This window comes from Arachis duranensis, chromosome 3, assembly GCF_000817695.3.
Source record: "Arachis duranensis cultivar V14167 chromosome 3, aradu.V14167.gnm2.J7QH, whole genome shotgun sequence".
Taxonomy (NCBI): Eukaryota; Viridiplantae; Streptophyta; class Magnoliopsida; order Fabales; family Fabaceae; genus Arachis; species Arachis duranensis.
The window spans coordinates 146,713-168,747 of NC_029774.3; the positions used below are offsets into that span (position 1 = coordinate 146,713).

A 22,035-nucleotide genomic window follows, 5' to 3' on the forward strand; every position below is an offset into this window, starting at 1 on the left:
TCTAATATGATACACCCGAGCCGCAACAACTCAACTACAGAATGACCTTTAAAGCCATAAACTGTAAATACACAGGCTGCAGAATACACCATGTCAAAAACTAAAAACACACCCAATCATGTCTGATATAATACACCTGAACAACAAGAACTCAATTAAAATAACAAAAAACCAGTAAAGTGTAGATACACCCACACTTCTAGCTAAAATACACCCAAAGAAGAATAGATCTACACCCGAGCTTCTGCTATAAATTCCAGGTAATTAATCACAACTAATACATTGAATCGACAGATTCATGTTAACGTGTTACTTTCACAATCAATGTTCAGTAATTTTTCAACTACACAATGCTATACAAATTACTGAAAGAAAATTCATACTAATCCTATGTAAATCAAACCTCAGGAACTTCGTTAGATTCAAATTCATAATCCACTTCGCCTGGATTCAGCTGACAATCTTCATTTGAATGATCCATTATCTTCAAAACGAGTTCAAACTTTGATTTCAGAAAACAACAAATCAAAATAGAAAACGAAGCTCGAGTTGCAGAGAGAGAAAAAGGTAACGTAAATGAAGAACATACCAGTGAGAAAAGGAGAGGAAAAGAACGATGGAGAAGAAGGAAGGAAGACGCGCGAGAAGAAGAACAACCAAATCTCAAAATATCGAAAACGAAGAAGGAAACAAATATTTTAAATTTGGTAGTTAGATATACACGGGATGTTATATAGCGCGTGTAATCAACGTACGTGGAGCAGCGCGTATTTTGATTTTATTGTTTAATGAACTTGTAAAGCATACAAGCCCTAATGGCTTGTATGCAGAGCTTTTCCCTATTTCTAATTCCATATCTAGAGATGGCAACGATACAGGACGGAAGCGGAAGATACCTTTCCACTCCTCATTTTCGCCCCTAGATTTTCTTTCCGTCCCCGCCTTAATCCTTGCCATGAGAAAATATTGCTCACATTTCTATTTTTCGTGGATCCCCATTTTTTGCGGGCCACATTCTCCATCTTTCTATATTGATCATTTCTATAAAAATTCTAATAAAAAATTTAAAATAATAAATAAAAAAATCAGAAAACATTACTACAACATACAAGGACATAGTCATGCAGCGGTAAAAAGGGAAAAGGACGCTGCGATCAGAGATAATGAGGCAGTGAGGAGGTGACGACACGATAAGCACTGAGTAGGAGTGGCTAGGGATATGGTTGTGACGCTATGGGAGATTGGGATTTGTCATCCCTATCCATATCTAGCCATCCAATCCGTAGTTTTATTTGCTTCCCTACATATCCAATCAAATTGTTCGAACCAGGGTCTTGATAACAGCTCCTGAATTTTGCTAACTAAATCAACAACTTCAAATTTAGACCCACCAGGAGAGTCATGCAAAAGATGAAGAATATCTAGACAATCTGTTTTACACACTATGTCTCTCAATCCGCAATCCCAAGTTAAAACAAGGCCCCTCCAAACTGCAAAAAGCTCACATCAAATGATGGACCAGGGAGGAGAGCTACCAGAACAACCCGCAATCCAACCCCATTTGAATTTTTAATAAGAATACCAAATCCAGCCAAGCTCAAATCAGTAAACAAACTAGCATTACAATTAACTTTAAAACTATTACCTACAGGAGGTTTTAAGGACAAACAGTTCCTGAAAGTACTAAAAGAAGTACACATGTTCATATATAACCTTAGATCTATTACCGTGCTTATGATGAGAACAACCACGGTGATCTGTCCAATGATTTTCAGTATTGAAAATGTTATTGTACTTATGCCTCTACAACCGCCACACTCCGGTTCCTAAAAGAGCATCCTTATCAGACACGACCTTCCGAAACCAGGCTTCCACAGAGAAGCCTTCAACCGAATTAATAACCCAAAAATCTAGCATATGCCAAATAAATTTGGAATATACACAATCTCTAAGGCAATGTTCTACTGTCTCCAGAGCCGCATTGCATCTCTGGCACATAACCGAACTAGCAAGATGCCACCTGAAATGGAAGACCTCCGTCGGGAGAGCATTATAAACCCCAAACCACATAGTCAATTTGATCTTTTCCAGAAGATAATGAAGATTCAAGTACCAAAGTCGGTTCTAGTTGCTATTTTCATTCCAATTCAAGTTATTCTTTAACAACCAACGATAACCCTCTCTTGCACTATACCATTTTATCTCTGCAAGTCACCAACTCCACCCAAGTTCCATGTTAGCCAAAGTCGAATAATGTAGGCAATGGATGAAATGCTTGACCTCAAGGGAATTGTCGATGCAAGTCTTTCCACCTCCCAAGATCCATCATGCCACAAATCCACCAGACCACCACTACAAAATCAGACTCAGATATGTGAATATATGGAACATGTTCATACCCTGGCCCAACGATGAGGCCCAGGTCCCAACAAAAGGCCCAATCCAGGAGGATTGAGCCTTGCCTTGAACCGACCTCTTCCCTATGAAGTCAATTCCTATCACGACCAATCCTAAAGAAGTCGGAGACGATGATTAACTGGTAGATAATCACTCATTCAAATGAGTAACTGCCCCTAAAATCTCTCTACCCACTTCCAGGAGCCATATCTCAACTTCCCTAAGATAAAGGGATGGTTATCCACCTTAAAAGGTGGAACTACTTCAGCGGTGGTTATTGGATCACCACTATAAATACCCTGACACTCCTCAGGTATCTCTAAGTTCCGATACATGCTAAAACCTGCTTAATCCTTTGCTGACTTAGGCATCGGAGTTTCTTTGCAGGTACGACCCCCCATTCTTTCACGACACGCCAATAAAGCCACTGGGATTTTTGCCCCTCCACACCACTTTTGGAAAAGGGGAAAAATTAAAAACTCTGGGTGTAGACTTCATAGTTGTCGATGTAGGGTCATCATATAACGCTTTAATCGGTAGAGCTACCCTTAATCGACTCGGAGCGGTGGTATCCACTCCCCACCTTTGTATGAAATTCCTGACCTCAGCGGGAATAGCAACGGTAAGGGGAGATCAGAAATTGGCAAGGAAATGCTATAATGAAAGCCTAAATCTGAGAGGAAAAGGCAGAGAAGTTCACACAATAGAGCTCGATGGTGCAAGGGCCAGAAAAGAGCTGTGACCACAACCGGGAGGAAAAACCGAGGAGATACAGGTCGGCAAAGAGGAAGGAAAAAATACTCACATAGGAGCCAACCTAGGGGAAACCCTAAAACAAGGATTGATTAAGCTCCTAAGAGAAAACTCCGACCTCTTTGCTTGGAAGGCTTCCGATATGCTTGGGATAGACCCCGAGCTCATGTCCCACAAACTCTCGGTCTACCCGGGGTCCCGACCTATACAACAAAGAAGACGCAAGCTCGGCCCAGAACGAGCCCTAGTAGTAGAAGAACAAGTACAGGCGCTCCTAGAAGCTGGCTTCATCAGAGAAGTCAAGTACCCAACATGGCTAGCCAATGTAGTGCTAGTCAAAAAACAAAATGGCAAATGGAGAATGTGTGTCGACTATACCGACTTGAATAAAGCATGTCCCAAGGACCCTTATCCACTGCCAAGTATTGATACTCTAGTAAACTCTAGCTCGGGGTATCAATACTTGTCGTTCATGGACGCCTACTCGGGGTATAATCAAATCCCGATGTATGAGCCAGATCAGGAAAAGACATCCTTCATCACGCCTAGATCAAATTTTTGCTATGTGGTCATGCCATTTGGATTAAAAAATGCAGGGGCCACATACCAAAGGCTGATGAACAAAGTGTTTGCTCCTCACCTTGGGAGCCTAATGGAAGTATACGTCGACGACATGCTAGTGAAAACCAAGAAAGAAGTCGACCTCTTATTAGACCTCTCGCGAGTCTTTGACATCATAAGGTTACACGGGATGAGACTAAATCCCGCAAAGTGTGCCTTCGCAGTAGAGGCGGGAAAATTTCTAGGGTTCATGCTGACACAAAGAGGGATTGAAGCCAATCCCGATAAATGTAGAGCTATCCTGGAAATGAAAAGCCCGACCTGTTTAAGAGAAGTCCAGCAGCTAAATGGCCGACTTGCAGCCCTCTCCAGATTCTTGGCAGGATCGGCACTAAAATCCCTTCCACTGTTCTCCTTATTGAGAAAGGGATGTCAGTTCGAATGGACTCCTGAATGCGAAGAGGCGTTCCAGGAGTTCAAAAGATTCTTGAGCCAACCGCCGATTCTGACCCGACCTATAGCAGGAGAAGACCTCGTCTTATATTTATCTGTAGCAGACAAGGCCGTCGCGTCAGCCTTGATAAGAGAAGACGAGGTCGGACAGCATCCAGTGTATTTCATCAGCAAAGTTCTACAAGGGCCCGAGCTAAGATACCAAAAACTAGAGAAGTTTGCCAACTCCTTAGTAGTGGCATCGCGAAGGCTACGGCCCTACTTTCAAGCACATACCATAAAAGTCCGCACGAACCAACCCATGAAACAAATCCTCCAAAAGACGGATGTTGCAGGGAGAATGGTTCAATGGGCAATAGAGCTCTCCGAGTTCGACTTAAAGTATGAAACTCGGACGGCGATTAAAGCCCAGTGCCTCACCGACTTCATCGCAGAATACGTAGGAGACCAAGAGGAAAAGCCAACTACATGGAAACTCTATGTAGATGGATCCTCAAATAAGACAGGAAGCGGTGCAGGAATAATATTAGTGGATGAAAGAGGGACCCAAATAGAGGTTTTCCTCAAATTTGAATTCCCAGCTTCAAATAATCAGGCAGAATATGAAGCCCTGATTGCTGGGTTGAAGCTAGCAGAAGAAGTCGGTGCTACAAAGGTGATGATATACAGTGACTCACAAGTGGTGACCTCCCAGATAAGTGGAGAGTATCAGGCAAAGGACCCAAATATGAAGAGGTACTTGGAAAAAACTCTGGAACACCTTGAACGCTTTGCAGAAACCAAGGTTAAACACGTAACTCGGGATCTGAATAGTAGGGCAAACGCCCTTTCCAAGTTAGCAAGTACCAAGCCAGGAGGGAATAACAGAAGCCTAATCCAGGAAACTCTCCAGGAACCCTCCGTAGTAAAAGCAGAAGACAAACAAGAGGTCCTTGAGGTAACCGGATTAAACCTCGGATGGATGAACCCCTTGGTCGAATACATGAAATTCGACATCCTTCCCAAAGAGGAAAAAGAAGCCAAGAAAATCCGGAGGGAAGCACAACATTATACTTTTGTGAGAAATATTCTCTACAGAATGGGATATCAACACCATTGCTAAAATGCGTGCCGACCCAAGGACCACCGAGGTGTTAGAAGAAGTCCACAGTGGGATATGCGGAAATCATCTTGGAGCAAGGTCACTAGCCAGGAAAGTGATCCGAGCTGGATTCTACTGGCCGACCTTGCAGAAAGATGCCATAGAATTTGTGAAAAAGTGTCAACCATGTCAGATGCATGCAAATTTCCATGTGGCTCCCCCGGAAGAGCTCATCAGCATCACTTCTCCATGGCCCTTCGCAAAATGGGGAATGGATTTGTTAGGTCCTTTTCCCCAAGCGCTAGGACAAGTCAAATACCTGATCGTGGGAATATATTACTTCACAAAGTGGATAGAAGCAGAACCGTTGGCCACCATCACCGCTCAAAAAAGCCGGAGGTTCCTCTACAAAAATATCATCACAAGATATGGGATACCTTATTCCATTACCACAGACAATGGAACCCAGTTCACCGACTCTACCTTCAGAAGCCTAGTAGCCAGTTTGAAAATTAAACACCAGTTCACCTCGGTAGAACATCCGCAAGCCAATGGACAAGCCGAGGCAGCCAACAAAGTCATACTGGCAGGATTGAAGAAAACAAGATGTAAAAGGAGCCTGGGCTGAGGAGCTCCCACAAGTGCTATGGGCCTACAGGACAACCCCTCAATCCGCCACTGGAGAAACGCCCTTCCGACTAGTCTATGGCGTAGAAGTCATGATACCAATAGAAATCAATGAACAAAGCCCAAGGGTGATTCTCCATGACGAAGTCGGGAACATACAGGGACACAAAGAGGAACTCGATTTACTCCCCGAAGTCCGAGAAGAAGCCCAAATAAGAGAAGCAGCGTTGAAGCAAAGGATGACTACAAAGTACAACAAAAAAGTCATTCGAAGAACATTTGCCCCGAATGACTTGGTCTTGATCAGAAACGACATTGGAGTCAACAAATTAGGGGATTCAACAAATCAGGGGAAGGAAAACTCGCTGCTAACTGGAAGGGACCATACAAAGTCAATGAGGTCCTAGGAAAAGGTAATTATAAAGTGACCGACCTGAACGGCACCGAGTTACCGAGGTCGTGGCATGCTTGCAATATGAAAAGGTACTATAGTTAAAAGCGAACTCTACTCCCTGATGTACTCTTTTCCCAACTTCATGATTTTTTCCCAAAAATAAAGGGTTTTTTTCTGGAGGAGGGTTTTTAACGAGGCATCACAGTAGAGGCTAAGGGAAATAGGTTGTCAAAAACCCTTAGCAGCAATAAGGTATCCTCCCGATAAATAAAGATCTTTTCATTTTACAAATATCTCTTATAAATTCCTTCTTGTTTCCTTTTTTCTTTCTACGAAACGCGCCGACTTAAGCTCGACAAAACGTGAAAATCCCATGAACCGACCTAGAGGGTCGTCAGGATAAAACGACGAGGTACAAGTCGGTGTAAAGAGGTTATAAAAGTTGATCGTAAGAAACTCGGAAACACTCTGACCCATAAGTCGAAATGAAAAACCGAGTAGAAGAAAAAACGCATCACAAAAATAACCTAAGTCATAAAAACTCAATAAAATCACAGAGCTGAGTATAGAGGAATAAGCGAAAAAGAGATCGAAAAACTATTGAAAAGACTGTCCTAGGTTCTTAAAGCGAAAAAAGCTCAGAAGAACAGACAAGTCGAATAAAAGGTTTTCAGTAAAAGGTCGAAAAGACTTCCTAAAATATCAAAAGCAGAAAAGCATGCACGCAAAGGTAACTTAAACCCTTATCCAAAAAAGGGTATTTATAAATATATTTTTTTGTTTAAGGCCTTGAAAGGCCAAAGGAAATGTCAATCAACACCACCAAATATAAAAAGTTTAAAAGAGGGGACCCACAGGCCGGGCCCCCACATAGCCAATCATTTTTTCAAAGGAGTAGAAGGATCACCACCAGAGAGAGTAGTAGGAGCAGCATCAGAACCAGGGAGAGAGGCATCCATAGGAGATGAAGAGGAAGTCGGAGGAACCTGGGAAGAACCCGAAGCGTCCTTCGAGCGAGGAGGGGACTCAATAATCCTCTGCCCCCGAGTCTTCAATTCTGACTCGGAAACGATCACGGGAGCAGGGGGATCCACTATGGCACCGTCGATAACAACTTTGTCAAGATCCAAAGGAGAAAGATCCAAGTCAGGAGCGATGACTCCGACTTGCTCCTTAAAAATCCTCCAAGCCTCCTCGGCCCCCTCAGCATATGCATTCCGAGAATTCAGCAGATCCTTCCTCACAGACACAAGATCTTAAAATAAACTCTGGTAACTCTCCTGTGCTGCTTTCCTCAAACCCGCCTCCATGTTGCATTGGGCCTGCAACTTACTCTCCTTCTCCCGAAGGCTATCTCTCTCCTCCTTCAGCTTGGCGACTTCCTCCTTCAACTCGCTCTCTTGCTCTTGATAAGTAAGAAGCCTTCCTTCCAGCTCCTCAACCTTCGAGGTTAACCCCAAAGAGCCGAGAGGAGTCTTCTCAAAAATATCTAAGAGTTTGCCACAAACACCCGCCGCCCTGAGACTCTCCTCAGCCAGAGTAGTAAGGTGGTTCCGAACAGAGACATCATCCATACTTATATGAGGGTAGATGTTCTTTCGGATGAATGCAAGAGCATCCGCCTTAACTCCACCGTCAAAAGAAGAGCCAGACTCTAAAATCTTGCGCTTCTTCTTCTCCGGCTCAGGAAGAAGTCGGGCGGAGGGGAGCGGCCGAGACAAAGCCGAAGAAGAAATCACAATGGGCTGGGAAGGAGTCCCCGTGTTCTGGGGAGGAGGAGGAGGAGGAGAGATGATCGCCTTGGTGCCACCAGTCCTGGCCCGAGACCTTGCCTTAGCCTCCTGGACTCTCTGGTAAGATTCCTGAGCATTCTTCCTTGCCATATCTGCAAAAGAAATAATTAGCAAAAACAACAAGTCGGCAAACCTCAAGTCGGCAGATACAAGTCGGAAATAATAAATATATAGACATATATATATAAAAGCTACCTAGTTGCGACCGAACAAAAGTCGGCGATCCCTGGAGAAATTTTCTAGTATCCAAGTATGGGGCTCTCCCCCACACTTCTCGGAAAAACCCCACAATGGCCGCCTCCACCTCGTCTAGGTCGTCCAGACCATATTTCTCACAAGGGGAGGCCTCCAACCAATACAGGGGAAAGCGAGGGGAAGAAATCTCATCCAAGAAAAAGGGGTGGTGACCCTCTACAGCTTGAACTTTGAAAAATAATTTTTGAAGTCATGGAAGGATTCGTCAGAAAGGGTGAAAATTCTCTGACCTTGTATGGCTCGGAAAGACACCCATTGCTGCTTGTTATTTAGCCCACTAAAGGGCTTAGTCATGTGGAAAAGATAGAAGAAAATCCTCAAAGAGGTCGGAAAGTCCAAAGCGTGACTAATAAATTGGTAAATTTTCAGAAAACCCCAAGAATTGGGGTGAAGTTGGGTAGGGGCAACTCGGCAGTGACGCAACACAGACATCTCGAAATCTGAAAATGGAAGAAAAACACCCAAACGGGTGACCATGCACTCATACATAAAGAAAAAATGAGGGGCCGCCTCATTGGCCCTCCCGAAACAAACCCGGTCTTCTGGACCCGGGACTACCAACTCATACTTCGACTCGTCCTCCTCAAAAGTACAAATGCGGTGATGAGTGCGAAGATGGGTGATGAACTCGGCATCAGCCAAGGGTTCCTCCCCCAGGACCGTAACATCAACCCATTGAGCAAGAACTTCTAGAGAAGACATTTTTTCTAAAATACGATGAAAACCTACAAAGGAAAAAGAAAAAGAATAAAAAACAAGAGTTCCTAAGGGGATACGGAACTTAACAGAAGCCTACAACGTCACCTCCCCCTCTCCAAAGAAAATAAAAAAGCATGCAAGCAAAAGCGATTAACAAAATGAGAGAAAAAAGAACCAACCTTTGCTGGAAAAAGGTAGGGGAAGATGAAAGCCTTCAACGAAAGAAGTCCCGCAAACTGATATGAAAATGCTCCACGAACGGATGAAAGGGAAAATTTGAAAAATCGAAGAAATGAAACAACAAAAGAAGGGGAAAGCACTTATAAGTACGTTAGGGGCATAAAGGTAAAAAGGGAAGCGGTCATGAATGCACCGTTACCAAGGTAATTAATACCCACTCGAAACCCCTAACGGACGCGACGTTTGATTAGACGTAACTGTAAAAATCAAAAGTCACGAAAACTCACGTCGGTTGCAAAACAATCACGTCGGTTCCCTCGCAAGTCGGTTACAACCCCGAGTAGAATACTCGAACCCAAATCTTAAAAAGAAATTGGGCTCGAGTAGGGGCACTGTTCATACCCTGGCCCAACGATGAGGCCCATGTCCCAACAAAAGGCCCAATCTAGGAGGATTGAGCCCTCGCCTTGAACCGACCTCTTCCCTATGAAGTCGGTTCCTATCACGACCAATCCTAAAGAAATCGGGGACGATGATTAACTGGCAGATAATCACTCATTTAAATGAGTAACTGCCCCTAAAATCTCTCTACCCACTTCCAGGAGCCATATCTCAACTTCCCTAAGATAAATGGACGGTTATCCACCTTAAAAGGTGGAACTACTTCAGCGGTGGTTATTGGATCACCACTATAAATACCCTGACACTCCTCAGGTATCTCTAAGTTCCGATACATGCTAAAACCTACTTAATCCTTTGCTGACTTAGGCATTGGAGTGTCTTTGCAGGTACCACCCCCCATTCTTTCACGCACGCAAGTCGGACGGAGGCTTCCGAGGTGCAAACCCATTCGAAGGCCTCCTCTCTCAACGATTGGGCCAACCAATGCCATCCAATCCACTAATCTCCGGTTACCCATTGTAACAGAACAATATCACAAAGCCTTCCAAAAGGAGTCCACTCATCTTACCACCCAGATTGCTGCACATCCCCATCATTCCATCTAAACCCATTCTTGAGAGGATCAGATGCTTTGTGAATGTTCTTCCAAATGGATGAAGAGTTCTGATTGTTATTGTTGTCAAGAAAAGTTGAATTCTGAAAATATTTTATGCATCATAACCTGAACCCACAACTTGTCTCTATTATTGAAGCAATCCCAAACCAATTTGTCAATAAATGCCATGTTAGCTTAGTAGGTATCCCTAACACCCAAACCACCCATCCTTTTAGGAGTTATAGCAACATCCCACTTAACCAACGACAACCCTCTCCCATTAGTTTGGCCTTTCCATAAAAATTGCCTTATCAAAGAATCTATCTTTTCATAAGCATACTTCGAAAGAAGAGCAAGCTGTGCTGTAAACCATAATAAAAGCCATTACTGATTTAACCAAATAAAGTCTTCCTGCCTTATTCAGCAAACATCCTTTCCAACTAGCAAGCTTCTTCTGAATCTTTTCAATAATATCCTGAGCCGTCCTCCTGGAAGACTTTTCATGCCCAATATTCACCCCTAAATATCTTTTGAAGTCTTGACAAAAACAAATAGTAGAAACTCTCAAGACACCTCTTTCCTTCTCTAAGAAATATTCTTTGACCACTGAACCTTAGATTTACTAAGATTCACCTTCAATCCTAATGCTTTGGAAAATAACTCCATAGTCCGCAAAACCTTCCCTACCTGATGAGCTTTCGTAGCTTTACAAAAAAACAGGAAATCGTCAGCAAACATCAAATAAAAGATTTTAGGGCCATGTCTAGAGACCGACACAGGTATCCACAACCCTTGAGAAACCCAATGAGTAATAAAATAAGCAAGAGCCTCCATACAAAGCACCAAAAGATATGAGAACATGAGATTAATAGCAGCTCCCGGGAAACCAAATCCGACCAACGAAGCTTCAAAGAATCTTCAATCCACCATGTCATAAGCTTTCTCTAAATCAATCTTAAAAGCCATAGTCCCCTTTCTAGACTTAGTGTTCCTCATGAAATGCATAATTTCCTGTGCAAAAATGATGTTCTTCATAGTTCCTCTTCCTGGGATAAAATCACGCTGGAACGGTCCGATGATCTCCAAAAGAAACAATGACCCTGTTCACCTGCACTTTTGTAATAATTTTGTAAAGAACATTACATAAACTAATGGGATGAAAATCTCTTAACGAAGAAGGAACTTCCACTTTAGAAATCAGAACAATGAAGGTATCAAAAATATCGGGATTTAAAATCTCACCCTCAAAGGCTCTCTTGACTAACCCCCACATATCATAACTAAGAGAGTCCCAAAATTCTTTATAAAATAGAGCTTGAAAACCATTCGGCCTCGGAAAAAATCTCCCATAACATTAAGGTAAATATTTTCCCTCGTAGAAAATAGTTTTTGAAAGAGAATTTGTTTCCTGCACAATCACCTACATATCTGTGGCCCAAGTTCCATCATCTAACAATAACCCATGGATCTTATTCCTTTTTCACCTAATAACCATCTGCAGGTAAAAAAAAAATAGTATTTCTGTCACCACATCGAACCCACTGCTCTCTAGATTTTGCTTTTTGGTACCACAAAAGCTTTTCCTGAAGAAGGATAGAATTTAGCTCCTCCTGAATACCTTGCTCTTTCACCCTCAACTCCGGATCTTTTTCACTCTCGAGAGAAATCTGAACATCATTCCGCTGCCTCTCCAACTCCCTCTTTTTAACAAAAACATTTCCAAAAGTTTTTTTTTATTAAAAGTAAGTGCATCCCTCTGAACCTCTAGCAAACTCCTAACAATATCGAGGGCTCCTTTATTCCAAGCTGTATGAAAAACATGTCGAAAAAGCAAATGAGTCATCCAGGCAGTTTGAAATCTAAAGGGACAGGGACCCTTCTTAATTATCGTAGCTTTTGTACATCTGATGAGCAAGGGACAGTGATCAGAGTGAAAACACGCCAAAATCTCATTATAAGCCTCAGAAAACAGCAAACACCACTCCTGATTAATGACAGCTCTATCCAATATTTTCACAACCTGTAACCCCTCTGACCTTCCTATTCCAAGTGAAACTCCTTCTAATAGTTCCCATATAGTTGACAGTTTGACAGAGTATCTCCAAAAAGCCCAGCTCTAACATTACTAAACGTTCCTCCTTTAACCTTATTCTGCAATAGAATCTCATTAAAATCCCCTAACATAATCCACGAACCTTGTATTGTATTAGATACCCTTATTAAATCATTCCACGGACCCATTCACCGATGGACATGGGGATTAGCATACACTGCACTACAAAAACTAGAAACATTGCCTATAGAGATTTCAAAACTGATACATTGATCAGCCATATCAACCATTCTCACATTCATCAGAGAATTAGAACAAAGAAACCAGATACTCTTACTGTGACCTCTGGCCTCAACAATTTCAATATCCTGATAACCAAGATTACTCCAAAAGGATCTCATTCTATCAAAAAGAACACGAGTTTCAATAAGAATGAAATCATTAGATGAAATTTACTAACTAATTCTTTATAATGCACCCGAGCCATTTTGTTAGAAATCCCTCTAATATTCCAAGATAAAAAAAACTTATATCTACAAAATCCATAAAAATAAAATGGACATAAACAAAAACCAACCTCAGCAAAGGTCCCTTGATGAAGCAACAATAGACCTCCAACATTCCAACCACTTCCTTGCCTCTCCTCAACTTGTGGTTGCTCAGATAGGCTCCCCATTGCAACGGTAGCCACCATTGACGGGTTCTAGTTCAGCTGGTTCGACGCACCATCATTGGCTTGGAATACCGGTGAGTTTTGCAATGAGGCAGGGCACAACCTCTTATGGCCATTTTAAGAGTAGGGGTAATCGATGGCGCGACCACAGCTGCACCCTTTATCTTCACCCCATCCTTCGTTGATGCTTGACACACTTGAGAGGAGCAAAACCCGCTACCTGACTCATCTGCTGCCCAAAAATGAGAGGTTTCTTATCTTTAGTAGCATATTGGGCCTTCCCTATTTGGCCCACTTTCTCTCTTCCCTTGCCACAAACCTTAGTCCAGCCCTCTTCTTCTCCCAACGTAAGCATCCCTTCTTTCGTCCCATGCAGCGTGCTTGCCTTCATCTTCTCCGTAGAATTCACAACTAGTGCAGAATGGGTATAAATTCAAATTCAAAAACTTGTTGAATCTAGTCCGACAGATGTTACTCATGATCCACCGCTGTGTCAACTGCGCCTACCTGGTCATCCACAGATGTCGAGGTAACCATGATCACGCTACATTCACCTGCAAAAAGCAATTACACCTCTCACATATCAATTGTAAATATTCCTATTCCATGTTACATTCATAGTCGTCCACAACCATTCTCCGAACAACCGGCAGTTCCGAATTCCCTTGAACACAAGCACGAGCAAATTTGCCTCTCTCCGCCGACTTTGTTGCAAGGTCTACCTTGACTGGTTTACCTACAGCGGAGGAAATACACATCATGGCCTTCTCATGGTAATACCATATACTTAATCCTCCAATTCTTATCCAAACCATGGTGTCTCCAAAGGAGGCCTCACATGGTTTAAAATCCAGAGACCATAGGTTAACCGCGATGTAATGACCTAACATCATTTATGGATCCCCTAATAAAACCTTCTCCCTATCTTTCTTGAGATCACATTTGACAAGGAAGTAATTGAACCCATCATCCAAAACTTCATAGCCACCTTTAAGCCTCCATGCCCCTTTCAGTTTATGCATCAAGGCCATATAACTGAAGTGTTTCCAAGAACCTTAATCACTATCGCCTCCTTGTAAGGTTCTGATAGAGAGTTCTTAGCTTCTTTAGTAAAGCTATCCTTCGAGGGTGTTGGATCACCTTGTTTTCCCATGACTATTGCCATCGTATCACCATCCAAGACATCAACACTGCCAATCCCCAAGGTTTCAGAAGACTCAATCACCTTATCACATAATGAAACCTTATGAGTCACCCTAGCACTACCCTTATGTAAGCCCTCCTTGTCATCGCCCATGTTGTGTAAATGGTTAATTTGGTCCTTGAAAGATGACGCGATCTCTATTTTGGTCTTTGAAAAATTTTTTTAATCAAAATCATCCCTAAAATATTTAAAGTTAGTCATATTAGTCCTTCCGCCAATTCCATTGCTAACGCCGTTCACGAAAACTGACATGGAACGTTAATGGTACACATCAGCTTATTAAACAACGCCATTTTATGTCTTTGAGAGTTGAAATCGAAACGATGTCGTGCAACAAAGGCAAAACACAAAATGTCAATCCCTCCCTCTTCAACCACATTTCTCTTCACTCTTAGTAAAAAAAACAAAAAAAAAAACTTATTCTTTGTGGTTCTCTAAACCCAACAACAACAATCCAGAGAAGACGACCGTAATTCGAATCAGACGCACGATTATACGGCAGGTATCGCGTGCTTCTTCTCCAGCAAGAGTTGGTTCACAGTTCACAAAGAAGACAAGAAGAAAGGCATTATTTTCGGTGCTAGTTGAAGGTAAAAAAATAATTTTTTTTGTAACCTATATCCTGTCTTTGATTGCAAAAAAAAGAATGAGATTCTGATGATTGTTTTAACTTAAATGAAATGTTATTCAATTTTACCCTAAAGTTATTTGTGCCCTAATGATTCGGTTAGCAAATGAGCATGTATCTCTGTTTTTTTTTTCTATTTTGAGAGTAATGTATTTATTGTGGTGAATGAATTCTTTTAATGTGTTTAGGATCAATGTTGTAGGTGAATTATAGTCTAGCTTCTTATTTTTGGAAATTGATTAAGATTTATGTACTGTGATCGGTGAAATTAAGCATGTATTAGGCTTAGTTTTAAAAATATAGTTGTTTGTTTTTGCATTTTTTTCAAAGAATTTTGATGAAATGTATTGTTTCCAAGTATCTCTTCATCCAATGACTATTTTTTATTTTTTTCCATTGTTCATATGCTTATTAGCTTTTCAAAATAGCATGATATGTTTTTGCATGACTCCATATTATCTTTTATATGCATAATAACAGTTTACAATTTGATTTCTATAATCAGTAATTGATATTTATTATTAATAACACATAAATAATAAACCAGCCTTATTGACTAAGTGGTTTACCTATTTCTTGGTTCTATTATATTAAACTAGCCCGTGACTAATTACAATAACATACTTTGATGTCAAATATCAAAGTATCACCTCTGCATGTCATTTGATTGACACATTACATAATGTTAGCAATTTTATTTTTACTTGCCTTGAGGGTTTGATTGGCAAATCGCACCATATGTTTATGCCTGATTCTATATTATCTTTTAAATGCATCATAATAATTTGTAATTTATTTTCTATATCCAATAATTGACATTTATTATTAATAACATATAAATGCTAATTTTTTTATTCTTTTATTTTTATAGATGAAAGGACCTCTAATGACATATGTGTTCTACAATGCACCATGGTAAAAAGTTTAAAACAGATGGAAGGGGAAGAATGACTTATGAACTAGATCACACAGAGATGTTAATGAGTGTTGACACAGATATAATAGATTTTTTTTTTTTTGTGAAGGAGTATTATAAGGAGTTAGGATATGCTAAGGTAAACAACTGCGTTTGGAAGGTTCTATGGTTATCTCTGGAGTTTAAGTTGAAGAAGTTAGATATTGATGCTGATTTGATTGCAATGATGAAGTCTTGCAGGAGAATCACAATGTTATTAACATATACTTCGAGCATGAAATTTCAGTACCACAACTAGTAGAGGGTGGCAGTAAAGATGTAGTTGTAGTTCCAAATAATGAAGGAAAGAATGTCCCAAACACAAAAAGAAAAAAAACTTACTCTCAGTCCACGGAATCCAGAAGTCAGTTAGCACTTTTATTTTTACAAATTACAATCCAATCTAAGCTCTTCTTAGGCCACAACCAAATCATAGCCCAAACCTAACTTGGAGCCCGAAAAACCCATTTTACAACCCATTTCCAAGCCAACTTCCAATCCAAAAAATAATTCGTCGCAATCAAATCAAAGCCTGCTTTTCAGTTTATACCAAAGTTTTCCAAAGTTGTCCCAATTCTTCCAACATCCCAGCTTGTAAAAAAAATAAAATAAAATAAAGGTCAAAAAAGGTACTACAATAAGATTTGAAAGATATATTAATGCTACCACACTAGATATCAATACTGACTCTCATGACTCATATGAGAGTATCAAGACAGTCTATAACAACCAGACAGTCTATAACAACCTAAAAAAATTATGAGAGACCAAGACAGCAACAATGACAGTGGTGTAGAAATTGGTAAGCCTTCAAATATCAAGAAGAATAATATCAGAGGAAAACAAAAATATACTTAAGTAAAAGATCTGGATAAAATAATTGACACTGATGACTCTAGCTATGAGGATCTTAAATCTGATGGAAGCACTAATTTAGGTAAAGACTCCTGTTAACATTTGAGAATTTGTTATTTTTTTAATATTATGAATTTGTTTAGTACTAGCACATTTGAGTTAATTATAATGGTAGTTAATTATAATTAGTTCACTTTACTGAATCTAAGTTTATGTGGTCATTAGATTTTGTTAATTTGTTATACCTTGTTTAATGATTAGATTCGGATGATGAAGGTGAATATGAAGAGGACCATGAAGGTGGATCTAATGTTAACTCGTGGCACTTAGAAGAATCGGACAAGATGTTAGACTCTGACAACGAGAAGTCACGTGTGTTTTCAAGATACAATAACAAGACAAGATTTTGAGATTTGAAGTTGGAGGTTAGGATTTTCAAGAGCAAACATGACTTTATGACTGCCACTAGACTATATAATACAATGGGGTAGAACTATAAGATTCATTAAGAATGACAAAATTAGATATAGGATCGTTTGTAATAATGAGGACTGTCCTTGGTTAGTATATTGTGCACTTAACAAACAGGATGGATCATAACAGATTAAGACTTTTGTTAACAACCATATATGTAAAGAAAGTAGAAAAATAGGGCTGCCACCCAAGAGTGGACTGTGAATAAGTTATACCCTAAACTTAAAAAGTATCTTACAATGAAACATAGGGAGGTGTATGCCTGATTTGTTAGGAAGTGCACCATTAGACTGAACAATACATGCATCACAAGGACTTTGAAAATAGCTAGAAACATTGTGCTAGGTGATGAAATAGCACAATATGAAAGAATTTGAGATTATGCACATGAGTTGCTCACAGCTACTCCTTGCTCCAGTGTTAAGGTTGGTGTTATTCCTATGCCTGAGGGGCCTCACAGTTTGATGCTTCGATGCTTGTAAAAAAGGACTTAGAGCGGGATGTAGACCACTGATAAGTTTAGATGGAGCCTTTCTAAAAATTTTATATGGAGGACAAATTCTCACCGCATGTGGTCAAGATGCCAACAATCACATATTCGTGATTGCATATGTTATAGTAGATGTTCCCAAGTTAGATAATATTTACAACAATGCGTGTGAATCGATCAATGCAAAAATCAAGCACGAAAGACACAAACTTATCTTGACATTGGATGAAGAAGTAAGAAAGAGTATCATGAAGAGCATGATTGATAATCGACAGAAACTAATGGACTATCAAGGCATTCTTTTTCCGGTGCAACAAAGTAGACTTGAGTCCATGATTAAGCTATCTAGGAATTGGGTTCCTCATTGGTCCGGCGATAAAAAAGAATGTCTTTATGAGGTATAAGGATGGCCAACAAATATGATTGTAGACTTGGGTAATCACAGATGCACCTATAGGACTGGCAACTCATAAGTATGCATGCGATCACAGCCATACAAGATAAGCATGATAATAGGTATCATATCATTTTATGACATATTATTTAAGTGGGGGTATGCATTTAAAAGCCAAATGATTTAGACAAATTTATAAATATAGATACTTGTACAAATATAAAATATTTAATTTTGTTTTCACTTTAACTCATGATCTCATAAAGTTTATTAAAGTTGGACCAATTAAAAATAGGCATGCATAAGATCACTTTCGCATGTAATTTTTGAATTTTATCACCCAAATTTGATCTATGTCATTGAATATATTAGTATGGTGATCATCGTGATTTCGTCACGACACTAATATGATAAAAACTGTGGTAATTTCATAGCTGATATATAAGACATACCAGAATATTAAAGTAATCAGAAAAATAGCATTCAGATACGCGCATAAAGTTTATAAAATGTGATTATCTCAGGAAAATATATATGTATAGCCCAAGTGAAATAATGTTAAGAAATTATTATTTTCTAATCTATTTATGAGCAATACATATATTAGTTATAATCATAAATTAAGTTATTTCATGGTTATCTTATTTATTGTCATAAATACTGAATTAAATAAATTATAATTAATTTGGATTTAAAATTAAATGAAAAAAATTATTCAGTTTGATCCCTGAAGTTATACTTGAGCCTCAATTTAGTCCTTGCAGTTTCAATTGCCTCAATTTAGTTCCTAAAATTTTCAACTGACTCTGTGACGGAAACTACCGCAGGAATTAACGTGATTAAAATTTGAAAAGTTTAGAGACTAAATTGAGGCAATTAAAATTTTAAAGAAAATTGAGGCTCGAGTATAACTTTAAGGACCAAATTGAATATTTTTTCAATTAAATAAGAATAAAATCAGATATATTATTTTATTTAAATTTTAGAATTTAATAAAGGTCATACTTAAATATAAATAATAACTTTAAAATTTTAGTTTTCAACACATCAAACTCTTTCTATAGCTCCTTTTAATTTAATTGGAAGAGCTGCAATTTAATCTTATTAATAATTCAGAACTTTTATTAAAAAAAATCAAAATCTCTTGATTATATTCACAAATTCATATATATTTCTATATTTTTAATTTTCTTTATTAATAATCTAATATAGATAGTCTTGGATTAAAGAATTCAAAAATTTTCAACATGCATGAAAACAGTGGAATAGTTTTGCTTATATAAAACCAGCTCTATTCTTCTTCGATCTTGTCGAAGAATCCTATGCTGGTATGCTACCTCAAAGGCTTGCTTCTCCAATTTCCGCATTATGTCTTTTGCATTTGGCACAACTCAGAGCAGAGCAGGGATTGGTCTTGATATTTTCCGGTGGCCCCACTTCGCTCTTTATTTTTCGGTACATTTATTTAATGCTCATGCCGTGCTCGTTGATGCATAATCAATGACCATGTGCCACTCCCATTGACTCTGCTGCTTCTTTACATTCTTATTAGAAATTCTTTTTCAATTGCTTTCTATTTGCTCTTCGTTTGGCTGGGACAGGGATATGTGTGTTTTATATATTGAGTTGATCATTCATACTGTTTTTAAAACTTGATTTTCCCCATGCAACAGTGTAATATGCTTACCATTTAAATGACCTTTTAGATATATAGTTTGATTTTTTTAGAATGGATTTTTTCATTTAATTTTCCAAAAGACAAGATCAAGTGTGAATATTTACAAAACAATATCTTTAAGTGAAATTCAAACAAGAAAAGTAATATAAATTAAGTTTTATGATAAGAAATCAGATTTAATTGGATTTAGCTTTTCCAAAATAAAAGTTTGCTTTAAATGTTAAATGAGATTTTTATTTCAACTATATTAGATATATACACAAATATATAAAATAATTTGATGAATGATTTTTAACAGAATGCCCCTAGTATTTGTTTTTATTATATTATTAGATCTACAGAATAAAAACTCAACAGTAAAAATCCTACCCTTTAGTCTTCAATTAAAATAATATTCTCACTTTACAAACCTTTTTTTTTATCATTTGTTATCAATAAAAAACTTTAAGTAAATTTGCTTGAAATAAATTTGTCGAGACTGAAGTGAGTTTGGGGGCATACAAATCCAGCGTCCTAGCTAGCGTTCCATTGTCGTTTCTGGAAGCTAGAGTTAGCTTGTTTCTGGTTTCCTCTTTTCTTGTTTTCTTTAACCCAAAAATAAAAATAAAGTAAAAGAAAAAAAAAGTTATATTTACGCTAGCGGCTAGTCATTCATGGGGAAAGAGATTCACACACAGCATTTCTGTAAGAGAAGGGGTAGATGAGGCTGAGATAAAAACTCCAGAAAAGATATATATGAATTACAGAATCAGCAAAGTTCATACTCTAACAATAGATAAGTTACAAGCCAGTACAATTAATTACTTTCCTTATTTGAAGCTGGAAATTATATCTTTTACTCACACAATAAACTATATATACGACCACAAAGGCACACACATACACACTATATATATATATATATATATATAACAACTACAATACTACTACTACACAAACAAGACGACCACATATATGAATTAAAATTACTCTATTCTTCGTTATGATGAATTATTATTCCATCAAGTAACTATAAATATACTCGGGAGCTTTTAGTTTGTCTATGTTTAACATGTTTAAGATATCTTTATTTGTTGGTTGGTTTTGTCATTATTGTGATATATATGTAGTGGGGAAATTTAGTTAGACTGTTTATGACTGTTAAATTTTGGTTTTACTTGATTCTTAGTGCAGTAAAAAAATCTTTCACACAAAAAAGCAGATATAATATGCCTTTTTAACTCACTTTGATATTGTTCCTGAAAAACGAATGTTACATTATGGGACAAAATCGAAATTAGTTAAGCCTTGCTGCGTCTGTTTTCTTGTGCGGAGAATTATTTTAACGCACTAAGGATTAAGTAAAACCAAAATTAAATTTTATCACAACAATAACTAACAAAACCACCCTGTAAAAGTATCTTAAGCATGTTAAAGTATATGCATGCTAGAAGTGCCCGATATATTATGTTACTTGAATTGCTGGATAGATGAAGACATGCATGCATGATATGACGATCTATCAAGGTATTCCGATGATGGGAATGAAAGGTACGTAGTAGCTAGATGGTGCCAAACCCCACTCTGGAGGCAGAGGAAGATCAACTGTTTTGGAAGAACCTACTTGGTTCTTGTTAGCCTTCTTGGGGCGTGATATCATGAAGCTAAGAGGAGAAGAAATGGTGTAGCTATTATGGTCTTTTCCTTTTACAATTTTTGAGACTTGGTTCTTCCTCGAAGCATAAAGCTGAACTGGCCCACCGAGAATTTTTGCTATGCAATTCACAGAAGAAGATGGAAGAGCAACCTTGAAGGATCCATCATCTTCTGTACTTGCCATAGCAAGCTTATTCACACCTTCGCACTTCACTGAAACCTTAATATCTGAAAACAAAGGGTGGACTGTACAATCAAGATGATGCATGATACCAGCTAGCTAGACGCTTATCTTGTTTATTTCTATAAGTAAATTTTTATACAGGTATTCAACAGTTTCCATTTCATCATCAAGGTTTTAAGTATAATGGACAAGTGACTCACAAAAAACCAGTCGCAGTAACCCTTAGATTCAAAGGGTACTTTTAGATAGTAATAGTAAATGATGGATTAAGCAAGCTAGTTAAGGGTTACGTTGAGACAAACCAGATAAATGGTAGCGGTGAGTGCAGTCAAGGCAAGAGAGTTTTCCCTTCACAATTTGCTGGCATGCTGAGGGGTCAATTCTGGCTAGAGCTAGTGCAAAAAGAAGCACTGTGATCACCTGAGCATAGGCCATTGAGTGAGCTATGCAAGAAGCAAAATAAGAACGCCAGATCGATTAAATGTTAGTTTTGTATAGAAGAAGATTTAAAGCCTAGCAGCTTATAAATACTACTGATGAGTACTGACCATATTAAATATTGGGGGACCTACGGCTGACGTTAGTAGTTGGTGTCAACAGCTTGCAGTTAAGGCACACGTTA

The 22,035-nt window shown here is 38.8% G+C and overlaps 1 protein-coding gene across 1 annotated transcript; it reads right to left on the bottom strand.

Annotated features, from left to right (window-relative positions):
* Positions 1-20,301: 20,301 nt before the first annotated feature.
* LOC107476397 (uncharacterized) lies at positions 20,302-21,910 on the bottom strand. Its single transcript, XM_016096199.3, has 2 exons — positions 21,716-21,910; positions 20,302-21,457 (listed from the first exon to the last, which is right to left on the bottom strand). The coding sequence occupies exons 1-2, from the start codon at positions 21,846-21,848 to the stop codon at positions 21,096-21,098; spliced, it is 495 nt and encodes a 164-aa protein (XP_015951685.1). The 5' UTR covers positions 21,849-21,910; the 3' UTR covers positions 20,302-21,095.
* Between the last annotated feature and the right edge of the window lie 125 nt (positions 21,911-22,035).

Coding starts and splice junctions, on each gene's coding strand:
- LOC107476397 (XM_016096199.3), bottom strand. CDS start 21,848: ATGGCCTATGCTCAGGTGATCACAGTGCTTCTTTTTGCACTAGCTCTA. Junction 21,458..21,715: donor TCACCGCTACCATTTATCTG/GTTTGTCTCAAC, acceptor CTTTGTTTTCAG/ATATTAAGGTTTCAGTGAAG.